Source organism: Oncorhynchus nerka, linkage group LG20, assembly GCF_034236695.1.
Source record: "Oncorhynchus nerka isolate Pitt River linkage group LG20, Oner_Uvic_2.0, whole genome shotgun sequence".
Classification (NCBI taxonomy): domain Eukaryota; kingdom Metazoa; phylum Chordata; class Actinopteri; order Salmoniformes; family Salmonidae; genus Oncorhynchus; species Oncorhynchus nerka.
In genome coordinates, this window is record NC_088415.1 from 66,350,907 (window position 1) to 66,372,543 (window position 21,637).

General features: G+C 42.3%; 1 protein-coding gene across 1 annotated transcript; it reads right to left on the bottom strand.

Moving 5' to 3' along the window:
- Positions 1-38: 38 nt before the first annotated feature.
- LOC115102986 (dual specificity protein phosphatase 22-B-like) lies at positions 39-5,601 on the bottom strand. Its single transcript, XM_029623500.2, has 7 exons — positions 5,197-5,601; positions 4,099-4,132; positions 3,827-3,909; positions 2,935-2,984; positions 1,809-1,883; positions 1,216-1,387; positions 39-577 (listed from the first exon to the last, which is right to left on the bottom strand). The coding sequence occupies exons 1-7, from the start codon at positions 5,215-5,217 to the stop codon at positions 425-427; spliced, it is 588 nt and encodes a 195-aa protein (XP_029479360.1). The 5' UTR covers positions 5,218-5,601; the 3' UTR covers positions 39-424.
- Positions 5,602-21,637: the final 16,036 nt, after the last annotated feature.

Sequence of the window (21,637 nt, forward strand, 5' to 3'; positions counted from 1 at the left end):
CCTATCGGTAGTTAATAACCATTTCATCTCAGTCATAATTTCATCTTTAATCCTTTTTTTTTTTAATGCACAAAAAGCTGACGTGGCTTCAAGTAGGAACAAATGACATGATAACAATATCATACATTTTCGAAGTTTAGAAAAACAAGTACAAATGCTGAAAGTGCCATATATAACTAAACACTGTACATAAATTAGGGGTGATAAAACCAGTAGTATTAGCCATAATAAAACATCAATAAACATTCTCAAAATGGTGCATCCATCGACCCATCCTCCCCCAGTCTTCTCCAGTAGAGGGACAACAACAGAGAGAGAGACTGGTCTAACAGCGTACCGACAGAGAAAGAACCCCCCACCCACCCTCTAGGGGCCAGAGTGGTATCATCCCACACTGTAAGCCTTCAGACCTGGATAAGGGATCTCAGGTACCCTGCAATCCTGGAGGGGTGGACGGCTCAACATTCACCTCCACCCCCACCCCATTGGGTTTGAAACTCTTGGCCAACAGGATGCGAATGTCATCCTCGTCGTTGAAGGGTCTCTCTTTGTATAATTGCCAAAGCCACTCCCTGAACTGCAGAGACATACAACAAAATACAGTATGTCAATATTATTGTCTATTGAGGCAGGTGTATTCTCTTTCTAAAGTAACTACAGCATAGTCTGACTCCTCGCTCTGAAGGCTTTAATGCTTAAAGGCCCAGTGCAGTCATAAATGAGAATGTTCCTGTGTTTTTTATTCCACATTATGAGGCTGGAATAATACTGTGAAATTGTGAAAATTATGATAATGCCCTTTTAGTGTAAGAGCTGCTTGAAAAGACCACCTGAATTATCAGCCTATTTTGGTGGGATGGAGTTTTGATGACATCACCAGTCGGTAAATGAGTTAATAGACAAATAAGAAAGAGTGTTCGAAACATGGCCAGATTACCAAACGGACACCCGGACTGCATGTGATAGCAAAATGTGTAGAATTGCTTTTCTTGTTCCTTTTTGACCATTTTAATTGAAAACAATCACAGTAAGGTACTTAACTGTTACCCGGAAACGACTTGTTACCCGGAAATGATTTGATATTGAGATAAAACGGCTGCATTGGAACTTTAACACATTCCTTTTTAATGATAAGTAACTTTTTATAGAACTTCCATTTTCCTCCAAGAATAACATTTCCCCATCTATCCTTCCTCTATCCCCTTCTGTATTGACCTGGTCAGCGTGATTGGTCTCAAACTCCTGGAGCTGGCGCTGGAAGCCCAGGTTGGGCCCAGCGCAGGGCCGAGCCACCCTCACAGCAGCCAGAGCCTCCTGCCAGCCCAGCCCTGTCACCGTCATGATGTAGGCCACCACCAGGGTGACACTCCGAGACACACCCGCCAGACTCCATGGAGAGAGCGATGGATGGTGAAGGAGAGATGGATAGTAGTGGGTATGGCCATGATAGAGATAAAAGGACATCAGCAGAAGGCCATATTAAAAGACAATACATTGAATTGGAAGTCAAACAAAGGAGGGTATGCTGTGGAGGCAACATTAGAGATTGAATATCAAGGAAGGTCTTCCTCTGTATTTCTCAGAAGACCCTCAACCTCACCAGATATACCTCAGATAGTTTAACAAACACAATACATTCAAATCAAGATTGTTGTTTGGGGAAGTTCAAGAATAGCATTCTGCGTTATCTATCTGTCTTCTGCTTACCATCGTCACACATGGGTTCACTTGTGAGCACTCAGTTAAACCCAGAGATACAGTAGCAGTTGGACAAACAAAGTTGTTTTGTATTTGATAAAGTTTCTCACCAGTGGACCAGACAACCCTCTCCTTTGAGACGTGACTCGTGAATGAACATGATGCTCTGTTTAAAGTGCATTCTCCTGAGAATGACACAAATTCAGGTTATGTAAGGTCATAAGCAGGTCATAAAAAAGTTACAAACCAGTTGCCATTCCCATAATGGTAACACAATTGTATCAGTTGTGGAAAAGAAAGCACATAGGACAAGTAACACTTTAGTCGCCAAAAAACGTGCCCCCTCCCTAGTCATAAAAACTGGGGTGATGAGTGGTTAAGGGTGTGCGAGCGATGAGGTATGCGTGATGAGAGGGCCATGGGGGTGAGGATGGGTGTGTCCTACTAGGCTCTAGGACCATCCATCTATCCTCCTGACAAGACCAGGATGAGAAACTGTTGTCTGTCTCCATCTCTGGTTAGTCAGGGCCAGTTTCATATTTCGCCTGCAGGTTTCACACCGCGCTGGAGCGTCGAGGAGTGGGGGTAACAGGGGTTAATGACAGCGACATCTGTGTGTGTGTGTGTGTGTGTGTGTGTGTGTGTGTGTGTGTGTGTGTGTGTGTGTGTGTGTGTGTGTGTGTGTGTGTGTGTGTGCGTGCGTTTGGGGAGTGTTATAAAAATAGAGGCACAGTGCAGATGGACGAGGCAACACTGCAGTACAGAACCATAGACTTCCTGTTCCTTCCTGCATATCAGAGGACCAGACCTCCTGCATTCTACGCACTTAACCAGAGTAAATGTGTGTGCGTGTGTGTGTGTGTGTTTCAGCATTATCTGTCCACCTATCTATGTATGTATGTATAATATACTGTATGTTGGTATGAGTGCTCAGTACATGTTTGTGTCTTAATCTTAGTGTGTAAAAAATCCCTCCATGATTTCTCAATAAGAAATAAGAAGCTGAATCACCTTGTCATCTAGTAATTTATTCAGTGCTTTGATTCACAGCTAAATGGTGAGAATGTGAAGCACATCATTTTCATACCAATAGAACATGAACTAGAGACGCCCACACAGAGTGTATCTGCCTGATAGAATGGATATGAATGGTCTACCTCGCTTCAATCCTGTGCTATTCTGTTCTGTACCCGGTAGCCTTGAGCACTGTGTGGTGCTGTGTATTTGGGTACTTACAGGTTTTGTGTGGGCAGGTCTGCTGCTGAGATGCACAGATAAGTCATCCCCTGCAGGACAACGGCCAACTGTTAAACGGTCTAACACACAATCACAATCTTATAGGCAAAGTCGGACAACAGGATCGTTGGAAACACCACTCACTACACACTATTACATCCATGCTGAATCCTCAGTCTTACAAGTGTTTCTGCAAACAGCAAGAACCATTATGTAAGCTTACACACAAGGGCCTTGCCTATAGGCTGTGTTTGTGAAGGTGTGATTGCAGCTGTAGTGAGGAAGTGATGGAAGGGGACAGACCTTGCAAGTTGCTAGAGGGAGTTGTAGAATGCGAGAGCACCGAGTTCCACACAAGCTCGAGCCAGAGCACCGGGTCAGAAACTCAAATGAAACTCCTCTCTGCCTAATCCCCCACATACACTCTCCCACAGAGCTCATACAGGCTCCAACAGATGATTTCTATTGAAGTCATGGGTACCTGGTTGGTTTGGGATGGGGCATAGTCTAATGCTACACGCTGAGCCCTACTCTCATACTGCAGTCCGGAATTACCTGACAGACAGGTCCAGGGGCAAACACGCACCATACTCTTCCCATGACTGTCAGACATGCAATTCATTTCCTTAATTAAACAAACTGTGCGCGCATATTTCGATGGTAAACATGATTGATATGTTTGACATCCATCTAAATGTGATTTTTTTTCCGAAACTGGATTTTAAGCGTGCATGATACGGGATAAGCATGAATGAACGTGTGTAAATGCATGCGTCGGCTATCATTACATCATGTGTACATTCATTCATATAATTGCCTCATGCATAAAACATTTCTGAGGTGGTATTTAGCTTCGTTCTAGTAAATGGCGCCCTGGGAAGTGTTTTCTTACCGGTAGGATAGGGGCTGCACTGTCATGGATGGAGAGGATGTGTGTGATGTTGTTCCTCGTTAACTGTTCCCTGTCCCTGGCATCTGTGATAGAATAAAAGGTATCGAATGACAAACTAGAAATATTCTTTACAATCTTGACATATTCATAGAATGTTCTCAAAATGAATGTGCCACTGAAATGTACTGGAAGGGGAAAACAGTGACGGAGGACGCTTGTCTTGTCCTTAGCTCAAGCCTTTGACCAGTAGAGTAGGGGGAAGAAACACATACCTTTGAAGTTTCCCAAGTACAAGTCAGGCAGGACCTATGGGAAGGTAAGCATAGAATATTAATGTGTGACCCCTTGTTTACATTCATTCACTGGTGTACATAAACCTAACAGAATTACAACACGCATTCAAATCATTACCCAAATAGCTAGGCTAGGTAACCATATTACTAGTCAAAATGCAAGCCCCCTGGCTTATTCTACCATTACTGACATCAAAGACGAAACTCAAATATATAGCCTGTGTACTCCAGGAAAGACAATGTGGAGGTGCAGGGACGGTATATTTAGTTTGACACCGAATACCAGAGGAGAGTGAGCTCAGACAACTGATACGTGTCACTCTGACTTCGCACAAAATAATGGTGATAATAAGAAATGTTAATGGGGATGTGTGTGTGTGTGTGTGTGTGTGTGTGTGTGTGTGTGTGTGTGTGTGTGTGTGTGTGTGTGTGTGTGTGTGTGTGTGTGTGTGTGCGTGGTAAAAGTCTTTATCCCTCATCCCGCAGCTGGAATAACACTGATGAGGGTTGCAGAAATATTTTCCAATTGAAATGAATTGATGACGCCTGTTGTGTACAACAAGTACCAAGCCAACTTTTGAAAAGGTCAATCGCTAAAGTATTCATGACATGTAGCCTACAGTATGTGATAACACACAGCAATGCATTACACCCAGAACAAGTAATATCACCAAACCATGTGGTTTGTTTTCGATGGAATTTGTCCACTGTGTAGCCAAGGAGTTGGAATATAAAAGTACAACGCCTACAGACCGGGTAGGTGTGTGAAAGCTGCTTTGAAAGACACCTAGATTAATTCAAGTGTACAGTGTACAGTACATAGAGCAGCAAAGTGACAACCTTATGGTATAAAGTGGAAATTATATTACGCAAATGTATACCTGATTCAATTTAATACATTAGGCGTAATATGTTTTTACTGCAGCAATAGAACACACACATTAAACACAGCTGACTACGCGTTCTTGATTGACATCGTATAATTAATTGAAACCTGCGGTCTACCGAACTAGTGTACGCGAAGACCGAGTATATATGAGCGCATGCACATAGGCTATATTTCAACAAATAACATACCTTATTGAGCCCATTACCCATTGAAATCAAATACGTCTGTAAAACCAACGAATGGAAGGAAAATTACGTAAAATATTGTTGCACTCTTGTCTCGAGAAGTAGTTATCCAAAGGCCTTCCCAAAAGCTCCCCAAATTGCGAGCGAGGACCTCACACAGTCCGCAACAGCGATGTGGTGCCAAATAGTGATGGGTCTTTCACGAACGAACGGCTCTAAAAGGCTCTTGTAGGTGAACGTTGGAAGCTGGCTCGCATATCAGAAGAGCCGAATCTATTTCTAAAATTATATATATTTAAAAAAATATGAATAATCAAAATATTTAAATGAATAGAACAAACTCAAACATCGAAAAAAATACAAAAAATAATATAGGCATAAATGCTCATGCGCACACACATTCTTTTTGACAGTCTGCTCAGAATCTGTTGTTCCTGTCAATCAGACACGCAGTGTCAACCAATGAAACAAAGATGCGTGAGGGAGGGCCGAGCCAACTCACTCACAGTCACACACTTAGCAGCGGAGGAGGGAGAGGAAGGACAGCTGTGAAAACAACAGCTGGAAAATGATTCGGAAGCACAGTAGCATTTGGATGCATTTTAATAATGTAGACAATGTTAGAGCAAAGTGTAGAAGTTGTCAAAACAAAATCTCATATAAAGCTGGTTCTACGCACAACCTACACCGGCATATGCAAACTGTGCACCCAACTGTGAAGCGGAGCTTCGAGAAACTAGCGGGCCTGCTAGTGATAGTGGTGGAGCCAGCACCTCCGAAGGTGGAGATGTATCCACTCAGTCAAGTAGGCCTACTCCGCGACCCACAGCAACGCAGTCTTCTATGGACCAGTTCATGTCAAAGTCTATGTCTGTAGCAAAACAAGGCCAAATTGATATTGCATTGGCTAAAATGATTGCCACCGATTTTCGATTGTGGAGGACAGAAGTTTTAGAAATTATAGCAATAGTCTAAATCCAATGTACACAATTGCAAGCAGGAAACCCCTTTTAAAATCCCTTATTCCACAACTGTATGAGAGCACACAGGCTTCAGTGCAGGAAAGAGTACAAAAAGCGACTGCAGTTTGCCTTACCACTGACTGCTGGACATCAAGGGTAACCACTTCTTACATGTTGCTTACATGTCACTTCATTGAAGATTTTTTGATGTCTAGCTGTCTTCTGGACTGCTTTGAGTTCAGCGACAGACACGCCTCAGAGAACTTGGCAGAGGAACTGTTGAGAGTGGCCAGAGAATGGAAAGTAGATGGAAAAGTGGTCTGTCGTGTTAGCGACAATGCAGCTAACATAAGCAAAGCCATGAAAATTTCAAAATGGACCAATCATCCATGTCTTGCCCACACAATCAACCTGATTGTAAGAGATGCTCTGAAGGTGATGAAGCTCACTGTGGACAAAGTGAAAGCATCTGTGGAATACTTCCACAGGAGCATAGTAGGTGCTGAAAAACTCGGGGTCTACACAACGCCAGATGGGGATGCCTGAGCTGAGGCCTAAACAAGACTGCATTACAAGGTGAAATTCAACATTTTATATGTTGAAGCGGTTTCTTGAGTCAAAGGATGCCATCATCTCTACCCTGGCCATTGTCAATGCACCTGTTGTTGATCTGACCCAAGAGGAATGGCAGGTGTTGGAGGAGGTGTGCAGAGTCCTGGAACCCTTTGAGCAGGTCTCTGTGGAGATCAGTGGAGACAGGTACCGTAAGCAGTTATTACAACATCATTATTTAATCCAGTATTATATATGTACAGTGGGGAGAACAAGTATTTGATACACTGCCGATTTTGCAGGTTTTCCTACTTACAAAGCATGTAGAGGTCTGTAATTTTTATCATAGGTACACTTCAACTGTGAGAGACGGAATCTAAGACAACAATCCAGAAAATCACGTATGATTTTTAAGTAATTCATTTGCATTTCATTGCATGACATAAGTATTTGATACATCCGAAAAGCAGAACTTAATATTTGGTACAGAAACCTTTGTTTGCAATTACAGCCATCATACGTTTCCTGTAGTTCTTGACCAGGTTTGCACACACTGCAGCAGGGTTTTTGGCCCACTCCTCCATACAGACCTTCTCCAAAACCTTCAGGTTTTGGGGCTGTTGCTGGGCCATACAGACTTTCAGCTCCCTCCAAAGATTGTCTATTGGGTTCAGGTCTGGAGACTGGCTAGGCCACTCCAGGACCTTGAGATGCTTCTTACGGAGCCACTCCTTAGTTGCCCTGCCTGTGTGTTTCGGGTCGTTGTCATGCTGGAAGACCCAGCCACGACCCATCTTCAATGCTCTTACTGAGGGAAGGAGGTTGTTGGCCAAGATCTCGTGATACATGGCCCCATCCATCCTCCCCTCAATATGGTGCAGTCGCCCTGTCCCCTTTGCAGAAAAGCATCCCCAAAGAATGATGTTTCCACCTCCATGCTTCACGGTTGGGATGGTGTTCTTGGGGTTGTACTCATCCTTCTTCTTCCTCCAAACACGGCGAGTGGAGTTTAGACCAAAAAGCTCTATTTTTGTTGCGATCCTATTTGGAGGAGCCCCTCCAAGATCTGCAGATCCTCTGAGCTGATGGAAGAGCAAAGCCTCTGTCTACCCATGGGTTACTATAGTCATGACAGGAAGACTCTGCATAGTGGCCACATCCGTTCCCTCTGCGAGGGTCTTCTCGAAAACGGGACAAATAATTACAGAGAGAAGAAACCGCATCAGCCCCTCGAAAGTGAGGCAGCTTGCACTTCTGAATGCAAATCTCTCATAAAAGCTAAATATGGTCAGCATTGCTGTGTGCTGCTGGTTATAACATGGCAATAAAGAAGAGAGAAAAAAGGGACCAGTTTAATGTTTTAAGTGGGATGCTGCAGTTTTGCACATTGTTAGTTATTTTTCTTTGATATGGTGCAATATTCTATTATGCTGTTTAGATTGTATTTGTTTTGAATGGTCAGATTTATATGCACTTTGTTTATATACATTAAAAAGTTCAACTTTAAATGCAAATGTTTAATAGCATTCTTTTTCATAACAAACCATGCATTTTTAAATACATTGTGGTTAAGGTAGAGTATGATTTCATTTAATAATTTAATTAGAATTGCTTTAACACCAATCATAGACAAACTATCGCAAACTGTTTGACTTGATAAAATACAAAACATATTTTGTTGAAAGAGCAGTTTGGAAGCCGGAATGCCCATCACCAGTGCCAAAGCTCCCGATCTTTCCAATGCTTCCTGGGATATGTAGTGTTTTCTTATCTAGAGAGTTCTGCGCTCTGCAAATTAAGGACAGTACTCTTACTCACTTTTTGTTTACCGTCTATGCCATTGACACTATGGGTAGGCCATACCTATACAGTCAAAGATCTCTCAACCAATGAATGAACGTGTCAACACAGTGTCAAAACAAAAGTATTCTAATTTCACAACATACAAATGCATTTTTGTTAAAAGCCACTACGTATGTGTTTATCACTCTTAATTAAATGACTTATTATTTTGGAGATGTGGAAAGTAGTGAGATGCTGCCAATGTCTTTCTCTGTCTTAATATGAGACAACTAATGGACACGGAGTGTACAAAACATTAGGAACACCCTCCTAATATAGAGTTGCACCCGTTTTTGCCTTCAGAAAAGCCTCAATTAGTCGGGGCATGGACTCTACAATGTGTCGAAAGCATTCCACAGGGATTCTGGCCCATGTTGACTAAAATGCTTCCCGCAGTTGTGTCAAGTTGGCTGGATGTCCTGTAGGTGGTGGACCATTCTTGATACACACAGGAAACTGTTGAGACTGAAAAACCCAGCAGCAGTGCAGTTCTTGACATACTTAAACCGGTGCACCTGGCACCTACTGCCATACCCCGTTCAAAGGCCATTAAATATTCTGTCTTGCCCATTCACCCTCTGAATAGCATACATACACAATCCATGTCTCAATTGTCCTAAGTCTTAAAAATCCTTCTTTAACCTGTCTCTTCCCCTTCATCTACACTGATTGTAGATTTAACAAGTGACATCAATAAGGGAATATAGCTTTCACCTAGATTCACCTGGTCAGTCTGTCATGGAAAGAGCAGGTGTTCCTAATGTTTTGTACTCTGTGTATATATTGTGTGATAATTGTAATTACATCATGACCAGAAGCTTAAAAACATATTGAGGGTTATTTGCTTTGAATCAAATGCTTACCAAACGTATTAAGAGCTTTGCTGTGGGCCGAAGTGGTTACAATGCTGACTTATACAAAGTAGACATTTAGATAGACAGTGATGCATTGACTACACCCATACATTTAAAGTGCCTTCAGAAAGGATTCACACCCCTTCACTTTTTTCATTTTTTGTTGTGTTACAGCCTACATTTAAAATTGATTAAATTGAGACGTTGTGTCACTAGTCTACACACAATACCCCATAATGTAAAATTAATAAAAACTGAAATGTCTTGAGTCAAGAAGTATTCAACCCCTGTGTTATGGCAAGCCTAAATAAGTTCAGTAGTAAACATGTTCTTAACAAGTCACATAATAAGTTACAAGGACTCACTGTGTGCACTAATAGTGTTTTGCATGATTTTTGAATGACTACCTCATCTCTGTACCCCACACATTTCAAACAAAGGTTCAACCACAGAGACCAGACCAACAAAATGTGAAATGCGTAAAGGGGCTAGAATACTTCCTGAAGGCATTGTATTGATTAAAGCTGCAATATGTAACTTTTTGGGCAACCCGACCAAATTCACATAGAAATGTGTGTTATATACTGTATCTGTCATTCTCATTGAAAGCAAGTCTAAGAAGCGTTAGATTTGTTCAATGTGCACTATTTCTATGCTGCCTGTTCTTAAGATTAATTTGTGCGTCTTTTACTTTCTGTTTTATACACCAGCTTCAAACAGCTGAAAATACAAGATGTTTGTTTATGGAAAATATATTTCACATCAGTTTAGAAAGTACAAGGATTCTCTACACTATACTTGCTTGTTTGTCACACAAACTGATATTAGGCGATGTATTAGAATTTTAGCAACCAGGAAATGGCAGCGCGATTTCTGCATTGTGCGTCTTTAAACCAAATTGATTAACTCTGTTACATATGGCAGATGATAAGATCCAGTAAAACAGTGGAACGTCAGGGTTACCGTAATGACCGTGACTCATGAAAGAGAACCCAGAGCCATAGCAAATGATGATGTGAAATACTTTGTTGTGGCTTTAGTGTGTGGGGACAGAAAGAGAACGAAGCTGAGGCCGGGGGCGTTTACAACGTACATCATACTCCAGATCTAGGCCTTAGGTCTAACTCGGCATGTTTCAGTCCAGTCACATGTCACCCACACAGTCAGATGGGCTACAATTCAGGTGGTTTCCCATCCTGGTTTCAGAGAAAATCTTATTTTATCAATGGATCATAATCTCTCTTGTTTTGTGACTGCGTTTTTTTAAAATTCAGTGTGATTTGGCTGTGTTGAGTCATTCTGACGGTAAGTGAAAGTGTCTTGTCGTGTATTTCTTACTGTCTGTAAAGTACTCTGAAATAGATTATTTAAAACATTCTGGTTATTTTAGGGTTTGCTATTTGTATGTTGTATTATTATATGACATTTGCTGCCTGTGTGTGTTTCACTGTCATAAGTGTTGTTGATATACTGTATGTCATTACTTGATAGGTCCAACTGAGACCGTGTCCAAAAACAAAACCTTCTGGTAACGATCCTTATAAAAAACAATCTAGTGCAGTATGTCTTTCCCAATGCCATGGCTGATATATGCTTGCGCAGCATGACCATTGACTTCCAGGAACAGCCAGGCTGTGGTAAAGTGGCCTACATGATTCAGATGACCATGACCCTCTCTCTCTCTGAGCAATCAAGAAAATCTTCACATCCATATTGGACGGTACACGTTTCAAGAATTAGGCTAGCCTACTGTCTTAGGCTAGACAGACACATACACACAATCAATATTTCATCTACAGTGCATTTGGAAAGTATTCAGACCCCTTGACTTTTCCACATTTTGTTACATTACAGCCTTATTCTAAAATGGATTTAAAAAATAAGAATCATCATCAATCTACACACAATACCCTACAATGACAAAGCAAAAAACATTTTTAAATATATATATATATATTTTTAATCTTAGCAAATTTCAGAAAATAAATACATACTGAAAGTCTGAGGTCCTGAGTGCTCTGGAGCAGCTTTTCATCAAGGATCTCTTTGTATTTGCTCCGTTATTCTTTGCCTCAATCCTGACTAGTCTCTCAGTCCTGACTAGTCTCTCAGTCCCTGCCGCTGAAAAACATCCCCACAGCATGATGCTGCCACCACAAGGCCTTACTGTAGGGACGGTGCCAGGTTTTCTCTAGACGTGACGCTTGGCATTCAGGCCAAAGAGTTCAATCTTGGTTTCATCAGACCAGAGAATCTTGTTTATCATGGTCTGAGAGTCCTTTAGGTTCCTTTTGGCAAACTCCAAGTGGGCTGTCATGTGCCTTTCACTAAGGAGTGGCTTCCGCCGAGCCACTCTACCATAAAGGCCTGATTGGTAGAGTGTTACAGAGATGTTTGTACTTCTGGAAGGTTCTCCCATCTCCACAGAGGAACTCTGGAGCTCTGTCAGAGTGACCATCGTTTCAAGTCTCATAGCAAAGGGTCTGAATACTTATGTAAGGTATTTCTGTTTCTTATTTGTTATACATTTGCTAACATTTCTAAAAACCTGTTTTTGCTTTGTCATTATGGAGTATTGTGTGTAGATTGATGAGGGGAAATCTTTTTAGAACAAGGCTGTATTGCAACAAAATGTGGGAAAAGGTATAGGGTCTGAATACTTTCCGAATGCACTGTATGTGTATGCATGTTCTCTCTCTCTCTCTCTCCCTCTCCCTCTCCCCCCTCTCTCTCTCTCTCTCTCTCACACACTTTCTCACACACACACACACGCACACACACGCACGCACGCACACACACACACACACACAAAATATAATTGCGGTCAGGGCCAACAGGTCTTCTAAGCTCCCTAACAATATGATGTTGCAGCAACAGGAAGTGCCACACAACACTCTCTGTTATACTGTAGGCTGGAGAGGTGACTTGAAGCAGTATGCTGTAATACTTAGAAAAAGATAGATCTTTAGAATGACAATCACCCTATAATGTGCAACTCCCAATAGTCAGGAGGTGTGTGGTTGTGCATAGGCCTATGTAGTAAGACGTTATATTCTCTTTGGTAGATTAATTGTGAGAAAATGTATTCCACCAGTAGGTGGTGATAGTGGTCTATTTTTACTGGGCTATCTTTATTGTCCCCCACAATCAAATCGGGAAGGAGACTGTGGATGACACAATAGCTCAGACAGCACTGTCCCGATTTAGACAAAAGCCTGTCATAGAGATCTGGCATTTACAAAATTTACACTGACTGGCCAGATAGGGGCACTATAACTCCCCTCACCCCATCTGATCTAAGGTTAGGACACAGAGTACATAAATCCCTCTCCTCACAAGGAACATATTTGCCTCTGGTCCGCGATGATGGATTTTCCGCAATTATTTATTTTGTGAAAAACACTTAAAACGATACTCCTCTGGCACTGAATGACGGCTCTGCACGACAATTGATACGTGTCATTTAAGGACACATCTCTCTCAAAGCAATATTTCCCAGACTAGTACCTAAAACAACATGGCAGCTATTGATCAATAAATATACACGTGGATGATGCACATTAATGCATATAAATCAGTCACAGATATTCGGATTGTAACAACATTTGTTACATATGTTGCAAACACTGTCAAGACTCAACATATGCAAGAACATCCATAGCTAAGTAATTCCATGAACATGTGAATTATTTTGTAACAAACAAAAGTTGTCTTAACTGTGACATCATTGTGTGTAACCTGGCCTACGGCACAGGCTAAGAGTCTGTCTTTAACCAAAATGTTCAGCTGCATTCACACTTTAACATAAACCACCCAAAATAAATGGTTGAAATCTGGTCTGGAAGTCCTATAAGCAGATCACAAACAGATCAAGACGCTTTTTTGGTTGATATCTGGTTTCTGGTTGAAATCTGATTGAACAACTGACCAGTTATATAAATGCTGTTCAGTTAATAGACATCAATCTATATAAACACGGGCATATTGTCCGTGGGCCATACACCCATTGCATGTAAGACACTCGAACCATTACAATTATTAAAGTTATTTTTCAGCAGGGTTTGTATGATTCAGCACTTGGCAAACATCAGCTGGCAGAGTGCAACCAAAGCAGATTAGGGTATCGTGGCATAACGTACCCAGTCAACACAATGGGATAAATCCGAGACTTGGGGGACTCGGGGTGCTTCATGCGGGCCAAGCTCTTCCAAGGTCCGGCAGAATCATATTTTTCAGGAGTAGGGCCATTTTAGGCTTTTATTCGGCAGGTGTTGAATTTTTTTTTAAACAAACAAATGTGATATATTTCATCCCCAAGTCATGGAATTTGCTAGTTCATTAAAAGCACAACATTTGTGACAGTCTCTATGGCCCTATAGCTATCAGAGATGGTCCCTAATTTAGAAAATATCTGATGCTATAAATGCTTTTGCTTTTGCTACAGGCTATGCCAGTGTTTTTGGTAGTTGCAGTCCACCCAATTGAAAAGGGCACACTCACTTCCATAACATTTGTTCTAGGCTACCAACATGTAAGATAAACATGCACAATAACACAGGATACATTTACAAAAAATGCACTGCCATTTTAAAATACAGTAAAACGGCAGTACAATTAAATAATGGTTGTGTAATGAATGACATCGGATCGCTTGATGTTGGCTTCTGATGGTCATCTTTGATGTGTGTTAGCTAATTGTACTGTTTATTGTGCTGCACATTGTCTTCTGTTCCAATGAATGCTGTTTTGAAGTTCTATTATGATTAACTCAATTTGTTTTCAGAATTTAACAAATAACATGCAGGCCTCTGTCTTTTATTTCAATATCCTACAACAATCCACCAGAATTTACACAACCCTTTTTTTTTACCCCTGAGTTTGACTAAATAACTATCATGACTATTATTTTTTCCCTTGTAGCTTTTAAGCAATTAACATAATGCATGCGGTAATTTTATTTAATTTCAATAGCTAAATAGGAGGTAGGCATATCAGTTCCAGATAAAACTTGGATTGGAATATTTACCTGCTGCACAGTAATAGTTCTCTGCACGCAGGCAGCCTGCTTGCTCAAGCACATCGTCAACATTCCATACAGCAGGTTGACCATACAGCAGTTGGGACAGAGCGCCCTGTAGGATACACAAAAACACAGCTTAAAAAAGTTTCAAAAAATGTACACAAAACGTACTGCTAAGTGGTAGTCCGTGGTTTTCCTGCATTCTTGTTTGACTTTTGTGAGTAAAGTGGTGCTGGGGAGAAGAACGTCAAGGAAAGATTTGCTAGCTACAGTGCCTTCAGAAAGTATTCATACCCCTTCACTTATTCGACATTTTGCTGTGTTACAGACTGAATTCTGAATGGATAAAATGTTCTTTCCCCCCCTTCACCCTACACACAATAACCCATAATGTAAAAGTGAAAACATGTTTTTGGAAATGTTTGCAAATTTATTGAAATTGAAACACAGAACAATCTCATTTACATGAATATTTACACCCCTGAGTCAGTACATGTTAGAATCACCTTTGGCAACGATTACAACTCCTCAATGATATTGTCCATTGCCTATGTACTGTAAGTGTCACGTTCTGACCTTAGTTCATTTGTTTGGTCTTTGTTTTAGTATGGTCAGGTTGTGAGTTGGAGTGGGCAGTCTATGTTTTTCTATGTTGGTTTTTGTGTTTGGCCTAGTATGGGTCTCAATCAGAGGCAGGTGTCGTTAGTTGTCTCTGATTGAGAATCATACTTAGGTAGCGTTTTTCCACCTGGGTTTCGTAGGTGTTTATTTCCTGTTTAGTGTTTTGTCATTCACCTTACGGGACTGTTCGTTTGTTGTTTATTGTTTTTATTCAGTGTTCATTTTTCTTCATTAAATTATGGACACTTACCACGCTGCATTTTGGTCCTCCGATCCTTCTCGCTACTCCTCCTATGAGATCCCTTACAGTAAGAAATGTAGGCCCTTGTCAGGGCCACCAATATACCCCAACCAATCAATGTAGTTCAATAGACACATGGAGTCTTGAGGTCGGTAAAAAAAAGTTGATAAAGAAAAGTATGTAACCTCCCCCCAATTACACATATTATTACAGAACAAAAGCACCACAATATTATCAACTCTGTCAGATAACATGTATATTTTATATTTATTGTCCAAAACAGGACATGGACACACACACCCACACACACAATGTGTAGCCTAATTGATGTGCTGATTTCTGTAACATGAATACATGGAAATCACGAAACAGTGTTATAAATGAAGAAATATATCCTATATATAAGATCTACTGTCTAAAAAATCTTGATTAAGCATCTCGTCAGGAAGTCACGGTCCCAGTTGCACAGGGCGGGGTTCAGACCCAGGGTCACGACTCCTACCGAAGGTGGCTTCCCTTCCCCTTCGGGTCTCGAGCTTAACGATGAGCTTGGAGGGTGTTGAATGCTGAGCTGTAGTCAATGAACAGCATTCTTACATAGGTATTCTTCTTGTCCAGATGGGACAGGGGAGTGTGCTGTGCGATGGCGATTGCATCGTCTGTGGATCTATTGGGACAGTAAGCAAATTGAAGTGGGTCTAGGGTGTCAGGTAAGGTAAGGTAGAAAATATATGATCCTTGACTAGTCTCTCAAAGCACTTCATGATGACAGAAGTGAGAGATACAGGGCGATAGTCATTTAGTTCTGTTACCTTTGCTTTCTAAGGTACAGGAACAATGGTGGACATCTTGAAGCATGTGGGGACAGCAGACTGGAATAGGGAGAGATTGAATATGTCCGTAAACACTCCAGCCAGCTGGTCTGCACATGCTCTGAGGACGCGGCTAGGGATGCCATCTGGCCCGGCAGCCTTAGGAGGGTTAACATGCTTCAATGTCTTACTTATGTTGGCCACGTAGAAGGAGAGCCCACAGTCCTTGGTAGCGGGCCGTGTCATTGTGTTATCCTCAAAGCGTGGCACTGTCTTATCCTCAAAGCGGGCAAAGAAGGTGTTTAGCTTGTCCGGAAGGAAGACATGGCTGGTTTTCCTTTTGTAGTCCGTGATTGTCTGTAGACAGTGACTCTGTACTGACATTTTGCGTTTGATTGCCTTATGGAGGGAATAACTACACTGCTTTTATTTGGCCATATTCCCAGTCACCTTGACATGGTTAAAGGAAATGGTTCGCACTTTCAGTTTTGCACGAATGCTACCATCTATTCACGGTTTCTGGTTAGGGTAGGTTTTAATAGTCAGTGGGTACAACATTTCTTATACACTTCCTGATAAACTCAATCACCACCGTATCAGTGTATTCGTAAATGTTATTCTCAGGGGCTACCCGGAACATATCCAAGTCTGAGTGATCAAAACAATCTGGAAGTGTGGATTCCAATTGGTCAGTCCAGTATTGAATAGTCCTTAGCATGGGTACTTCCTGTTTGAGTTTCTGCCTATAGGAAGGGAGGAGCAAAATGGAGTCATGATCAGATTTTCCGAAGGGAGGGCAGGGGAGGGCCTTGTAGGCATCCCGGAAGTTGGAGTAGCAGTGGTCGAGTGTTTTATCAGCACGAGTACTACAGTCAATGTGTTGATAGAACTTCGGTAGCGTTTTCCTAAAATTTGCTTTGTTAAAATCCCCAGCTACAATAAATGCGGCCTCGGGATATGTGGTTTCCAGTTTGTATAAAGTCCAGTGAAGTTCTTTTGAGGGCCGTCGTCCAATTGGCTTGAGGGGGAATATACATGGCTGTGACTATAACCGAAGAGAATTTTCTTGGGAGGTAATACGGTCGGCATTTGATTGTGAGGTATTTTAGGTTGGGTGAACAAAAGGACTTGAGTTCCTGTATGTTATCACAATCACACCATTAGTAGTTAATCATGAAACATACACCCCTGCCCTTCTTCTTCCCAGAGAGATATTTATTTCTGTCTGCGTGATGAACTGAGAACCCAACTGGCTGTACGGACTCAGAGAGTATATCCTGAGAGAGCCATGTTTCCGTGAAACAGAGTATGTTACAATCCCTGATGTCTCTCTGGAAGGAGATCCTTGCCCTGAGCTCATCAACTTTATTATCCAGAGACTGAACATTAGCGAGTAATATACTTGGAAGCGGTGAATTAGAAGTCCACTCCGAATACCTCTTCTCCGCTGCCTGTATTTTAGATCAGCCTCTCGGATCAGTTAAATTTCCCTGAGGGGTACAAACAAAGGATCCGATTCAAGTCGTATTCCTGGTTGTAATGCTGGTGAGTTACCTCTGCTCTGATATCTAAAAGTTATTCCCGGCTGTATGTAATTACACCCCAAAAAATCTGAGCTAATAATTAAGAAATAACAGATAAAAACAAAATACTGCAAAGTTGCCTAGGAACTAGAAGCACGGCTGCCCTATCTGTTGGTGCCATCTGGACTTCCTGTTGGTGAAGGTAGGAAACAACACCTCCATTTCACTGATCCTCAACAATAGGGCCCCACAAGGGTGTGTGCTCAACCCCCTCCTGTGCTCCCTGTTCACCCATGACTGCATGGTCACGCACAGCTCCAACTCAATCATCCCGTTTGCAGAATACACAACAGTAGTAGGCCTGGTTACCAACAATGATGAGATAGCCTACAGGGGTGGGACCTGGGAGTGTGGTGCCAGGAAAATAACCTCTTACTCAATGTCAACCAAATAAAGGAGCTGATCGTGGACTTTAGGAAATTGCAAAGGGACATCCCCCCTATCCACATCGACGGGACCGCAGTGGAGAAGGTGGGAAGCTTCAAGTTCCTTGGAATACACATCACTGATAAACTGAAATTGTCCACCCACACAGACAGTGGTGAAGAAGGTGCAACAGCGCTTCTTCAACCTCAGGAGGCTGAAGAAATTTGGCTTGGCATCTAAAACCCTCACAAAATGTTAAATATATTAACACAGCAAAAAAATAAATGTCCTCTCACTGTCAACTGCGTTTATTTTCAGCAAACTTAACATGTGTAAATATTTGTATGAACATAACAAGATTCAACAACTGAGACATAAACTGAACAAGTTCCACAGACATGTCAATAACAGAAATGGAATGATGTGTCCCTGAACAAAGGGGGGTCAAAATCAAAAGTATCAGTCAGTATCTGGTGTGGTGACCAGCTGTATTAAGTATTGCAGTGCATTTCCTCCTCATGGACTGCACCAGATTTGCCAGTGCTTGCTGTGAGGATGTTACCCCATTCCTCCACCAAAGCACCTGCAAGTTCCCTGGACATTTCTGGGGGGAATGGTCCTAGCCCTAGCCCTCCGATCCAACAGGTCCCAGACGCGCTCAATGGGATTGAGATCCGGGCTCTTCGCTGGCCATGGCAGAACACTGACATTCCTGTCTTGCAGGAAATGACGCACAGAATGAGAAGTATGGCTGCTGGCATTGTCATGCTGGAGGGTCATGTCAGGATGAGCCTGCAGGAAGGGTATCACATGAGGGAGGAAGATGTCTTCTCTGTAACGCACAGCATTGAGATTTCCTGCAATGACAACAAGCTCAGTCCAATGATGCTGTGACACACCGCCCCAGACCTTGACGGACCCTCCACCTCCAAATTGATCCCGCTCCAGAGTACAGGCCTCGGTGTAACGCCCATTCCTTCGACGATAAACGCAAATCCGACCATCACCCCTGGTGAGCCAAAAACGTGACTCATCAGTGAAGAGAACTTTTCTTTCTGGTTCAGCAACGGGGTATTTGTGCCCGTAGGCGACGTTGTTGCCGGTGATGTCTGGTGAGGACCTGCCTTACTACAACAGGCCTACAAGCCCTCAGTCCAGCCTCTCTCAGCCTACTGCAGACAGTCTGAACACTGATGGAGGGATTGTGCATTCCTGGTGTGTTGTTGCCATCCTGTACCTGTTCCGCATGTGTGATGTTCGGATGTACCAATCCTGTGCAGGTGTTGTTACACGTGGTCTGCCACTGTGAGGATGATCAGCTGTCCGTACTGTCTCCCTGTAGCGCTGTCTTATGCGTCTCACAGTACAGATATTGAAATGTATTGCCCTGGCCACATTTGCAGTCCTCATGCCTCCTTGAAGCATGAATAAGGCACGTTCACACAGATGAGCAGGGACCCTGGGCATCTTTATTTTGATGTTTTTCAGAGTCAGTAGAAAGGCGTCCTAAGTTTTCATAACTGTGACCTTAATTGCCTACAGTCTGTAAGCTGTTAGTGTCTTAACGACCTTTCCACAGGTGCATGTTCATGGATTGTTGGGAAGCATGGGAAACAGTGTTTAAACCTTTTACAATGAAGATCTGTGAAGTAATTTGAATTTTTACGAATTGTATTTGAAAGACAGGGTCCTGAAAAAGGTATTAGGTGAACAATAGGTAAGTAAATTATTAAAAACAACAGTAAAAAGACGATGAAATGCTGTATCGAGGCTATATACAGTAGCTAGGCTATAAAAGTAGCAAGGCTACATATAGGCACCGGTTAGTCAGGCTGATTGAGGTAGTATGTACATGTGGATATGGTTAAAGTGACTATGCATATATGATGAACATAGAGTAGCTTGGGGGTAGAAGCTGTTTAGAAGCCTCTTGGACCTAGACTTGGCACTCCGGTACCGCTTGCCATGCGGTAGTAGAGAGAACTATGACTGGGGTGGCTGGGGTCTTTGACAATTTTTAGGGCCTTCCTCTGACACCGCCTGGTGTAGAGGTCCTGGATGGCAGGCAGCTTAGCCCCAGTGATGTACTGGGCCGTACGCACAACCCTCTGTAGTGCCTTGCGGTCGGAGGCCGAGCAATTGCCGTACCAGGCAGTGATGCAACCAGTCAGGATGCTCTCAATGGTGCAGCTGTAGAACCTTTTGAGGGGGAATAGGCTTTGTCATGCCCTCTTCACGACTGTCTTGGTGTGTTCGGACCATTCTAGTTTGTTGGTGATGTGGACACCAAGGAACTTGAAGCTCTCAACCTGCTCCACTACAGCCCCGTCGATGAGAATGGGGGCGTACTCGGTCCTCCTTTTCCTGTAGTCCACAATCATCTCTCCTTAGTCTTGGTTACGTTGAGGCATAGCTTGTTATTCTGGCACCACCCGGCCAGGTCTCTGACCTCCTCCCTATAGGCTGTCTCATCGTTGTCGGTGATCAGTCCTACCACTGTTGTGTCGTCTGCAAACTTAATGATGGTGTTGGAGTCTTGCCTGGCCAGGCAGTCGTGGGTGAACAGGGAGTACAGGAGGGGACTGGAACATGCACCGCTAGGGGGCTCCAGTGTTGAGGATCAGCGTGGCAGATGTGTTGCTACCTACCCTCACCACCTGAGGGCGGCCCGTCAGGAAGTCCAGGATCCAGTTGCAGAGGGAGGTGTTTAGTCCCAGGATCCTTAGCTTAGTGATAAGCTTTGAGGGTACTATGGTGTTGAACGCTGAGCTGTAGTCGATGAATAGCATTCTCACATAAGTGTTCCTTTTGTCCAGGTGGGAAAGGGCAGTGTGGAGTGCAATAGAGATTGCATCATCTGTTGTATTTGAGGTTGTTTTTGCATAGTATTTTAGTTTTCAGTAAATCAAATAAACAAGTTTGAAAAAAATGTACATTTAAGTTTTACGGAGGCAAATTGTGATTGTAATCAAATAATACAAGTGTCATTGACCTAATAATTACATTTAATCTAAAGTGTTTATTTGACCTGAAAAATTTCAATTAGTTTGCTTGTTACCAGTTGAAGTAATTCAATTAAGTTGATACAACGAATCACTTTTTACAGTGTTGAGACAGGCATTTTTAGTTCTTTATGATAGCTACATTAGCAGGCAATTAGTATTTCATTTTGGGGGGCGACTATATTGATAAAGTGACCTTGTCCGAGAAAGATTGACTTGGTTATCAAAAAGTCACGCCAGGGTAAGCCTACACAAAATACAGGGGGGTTGGAACCAGTTCCGTGTTTGACCGCTATAATTTATAGGTATTATGACTCAAATCAAATCAAATTGTATTTGTCACATGTGCCGAATACAACAGGTGTAGAATACAACAGGTACACCTTACAGTGAAATGCTTACTTACAAGTGCTTATCCAACAATGCATTAAGACGTTATTAAGAAAAATAAAGAAACTTAAGTGTTAAGACTCATACTGTGGTACTCTATAGCTGAGCCTGTGTATGGATGTGTTTTGGGTTGGTCTGTGACCAGGGAAGATATAAGTGGACGAACGTGGCATTTAGGCATCTTTGAAAAAACTACTTT

Bases quoted from the DNA above. Each gene is read 5' to 3' on its own strand.
- LOC115102986 (XM_029623500.2), bottom strand. From the start codon at position 5,217: ATGGGTAATGGGCTCAATAAG. The intron at 3,910-4,098 runs GTATGTGTTTCT...ATTCTATCACAG, and splicing joins GTACTTGGGAAACTTCAAAG to ATGCCAGGGACAGGGAACAG. The intron at 2,985-3,826 runs GTAAGAAAACAC...GTTGTCCTGCAG, and splicing joins GTGCAGCCCCTATCCTACCG to GGGATGACTTATCTGTGCAT.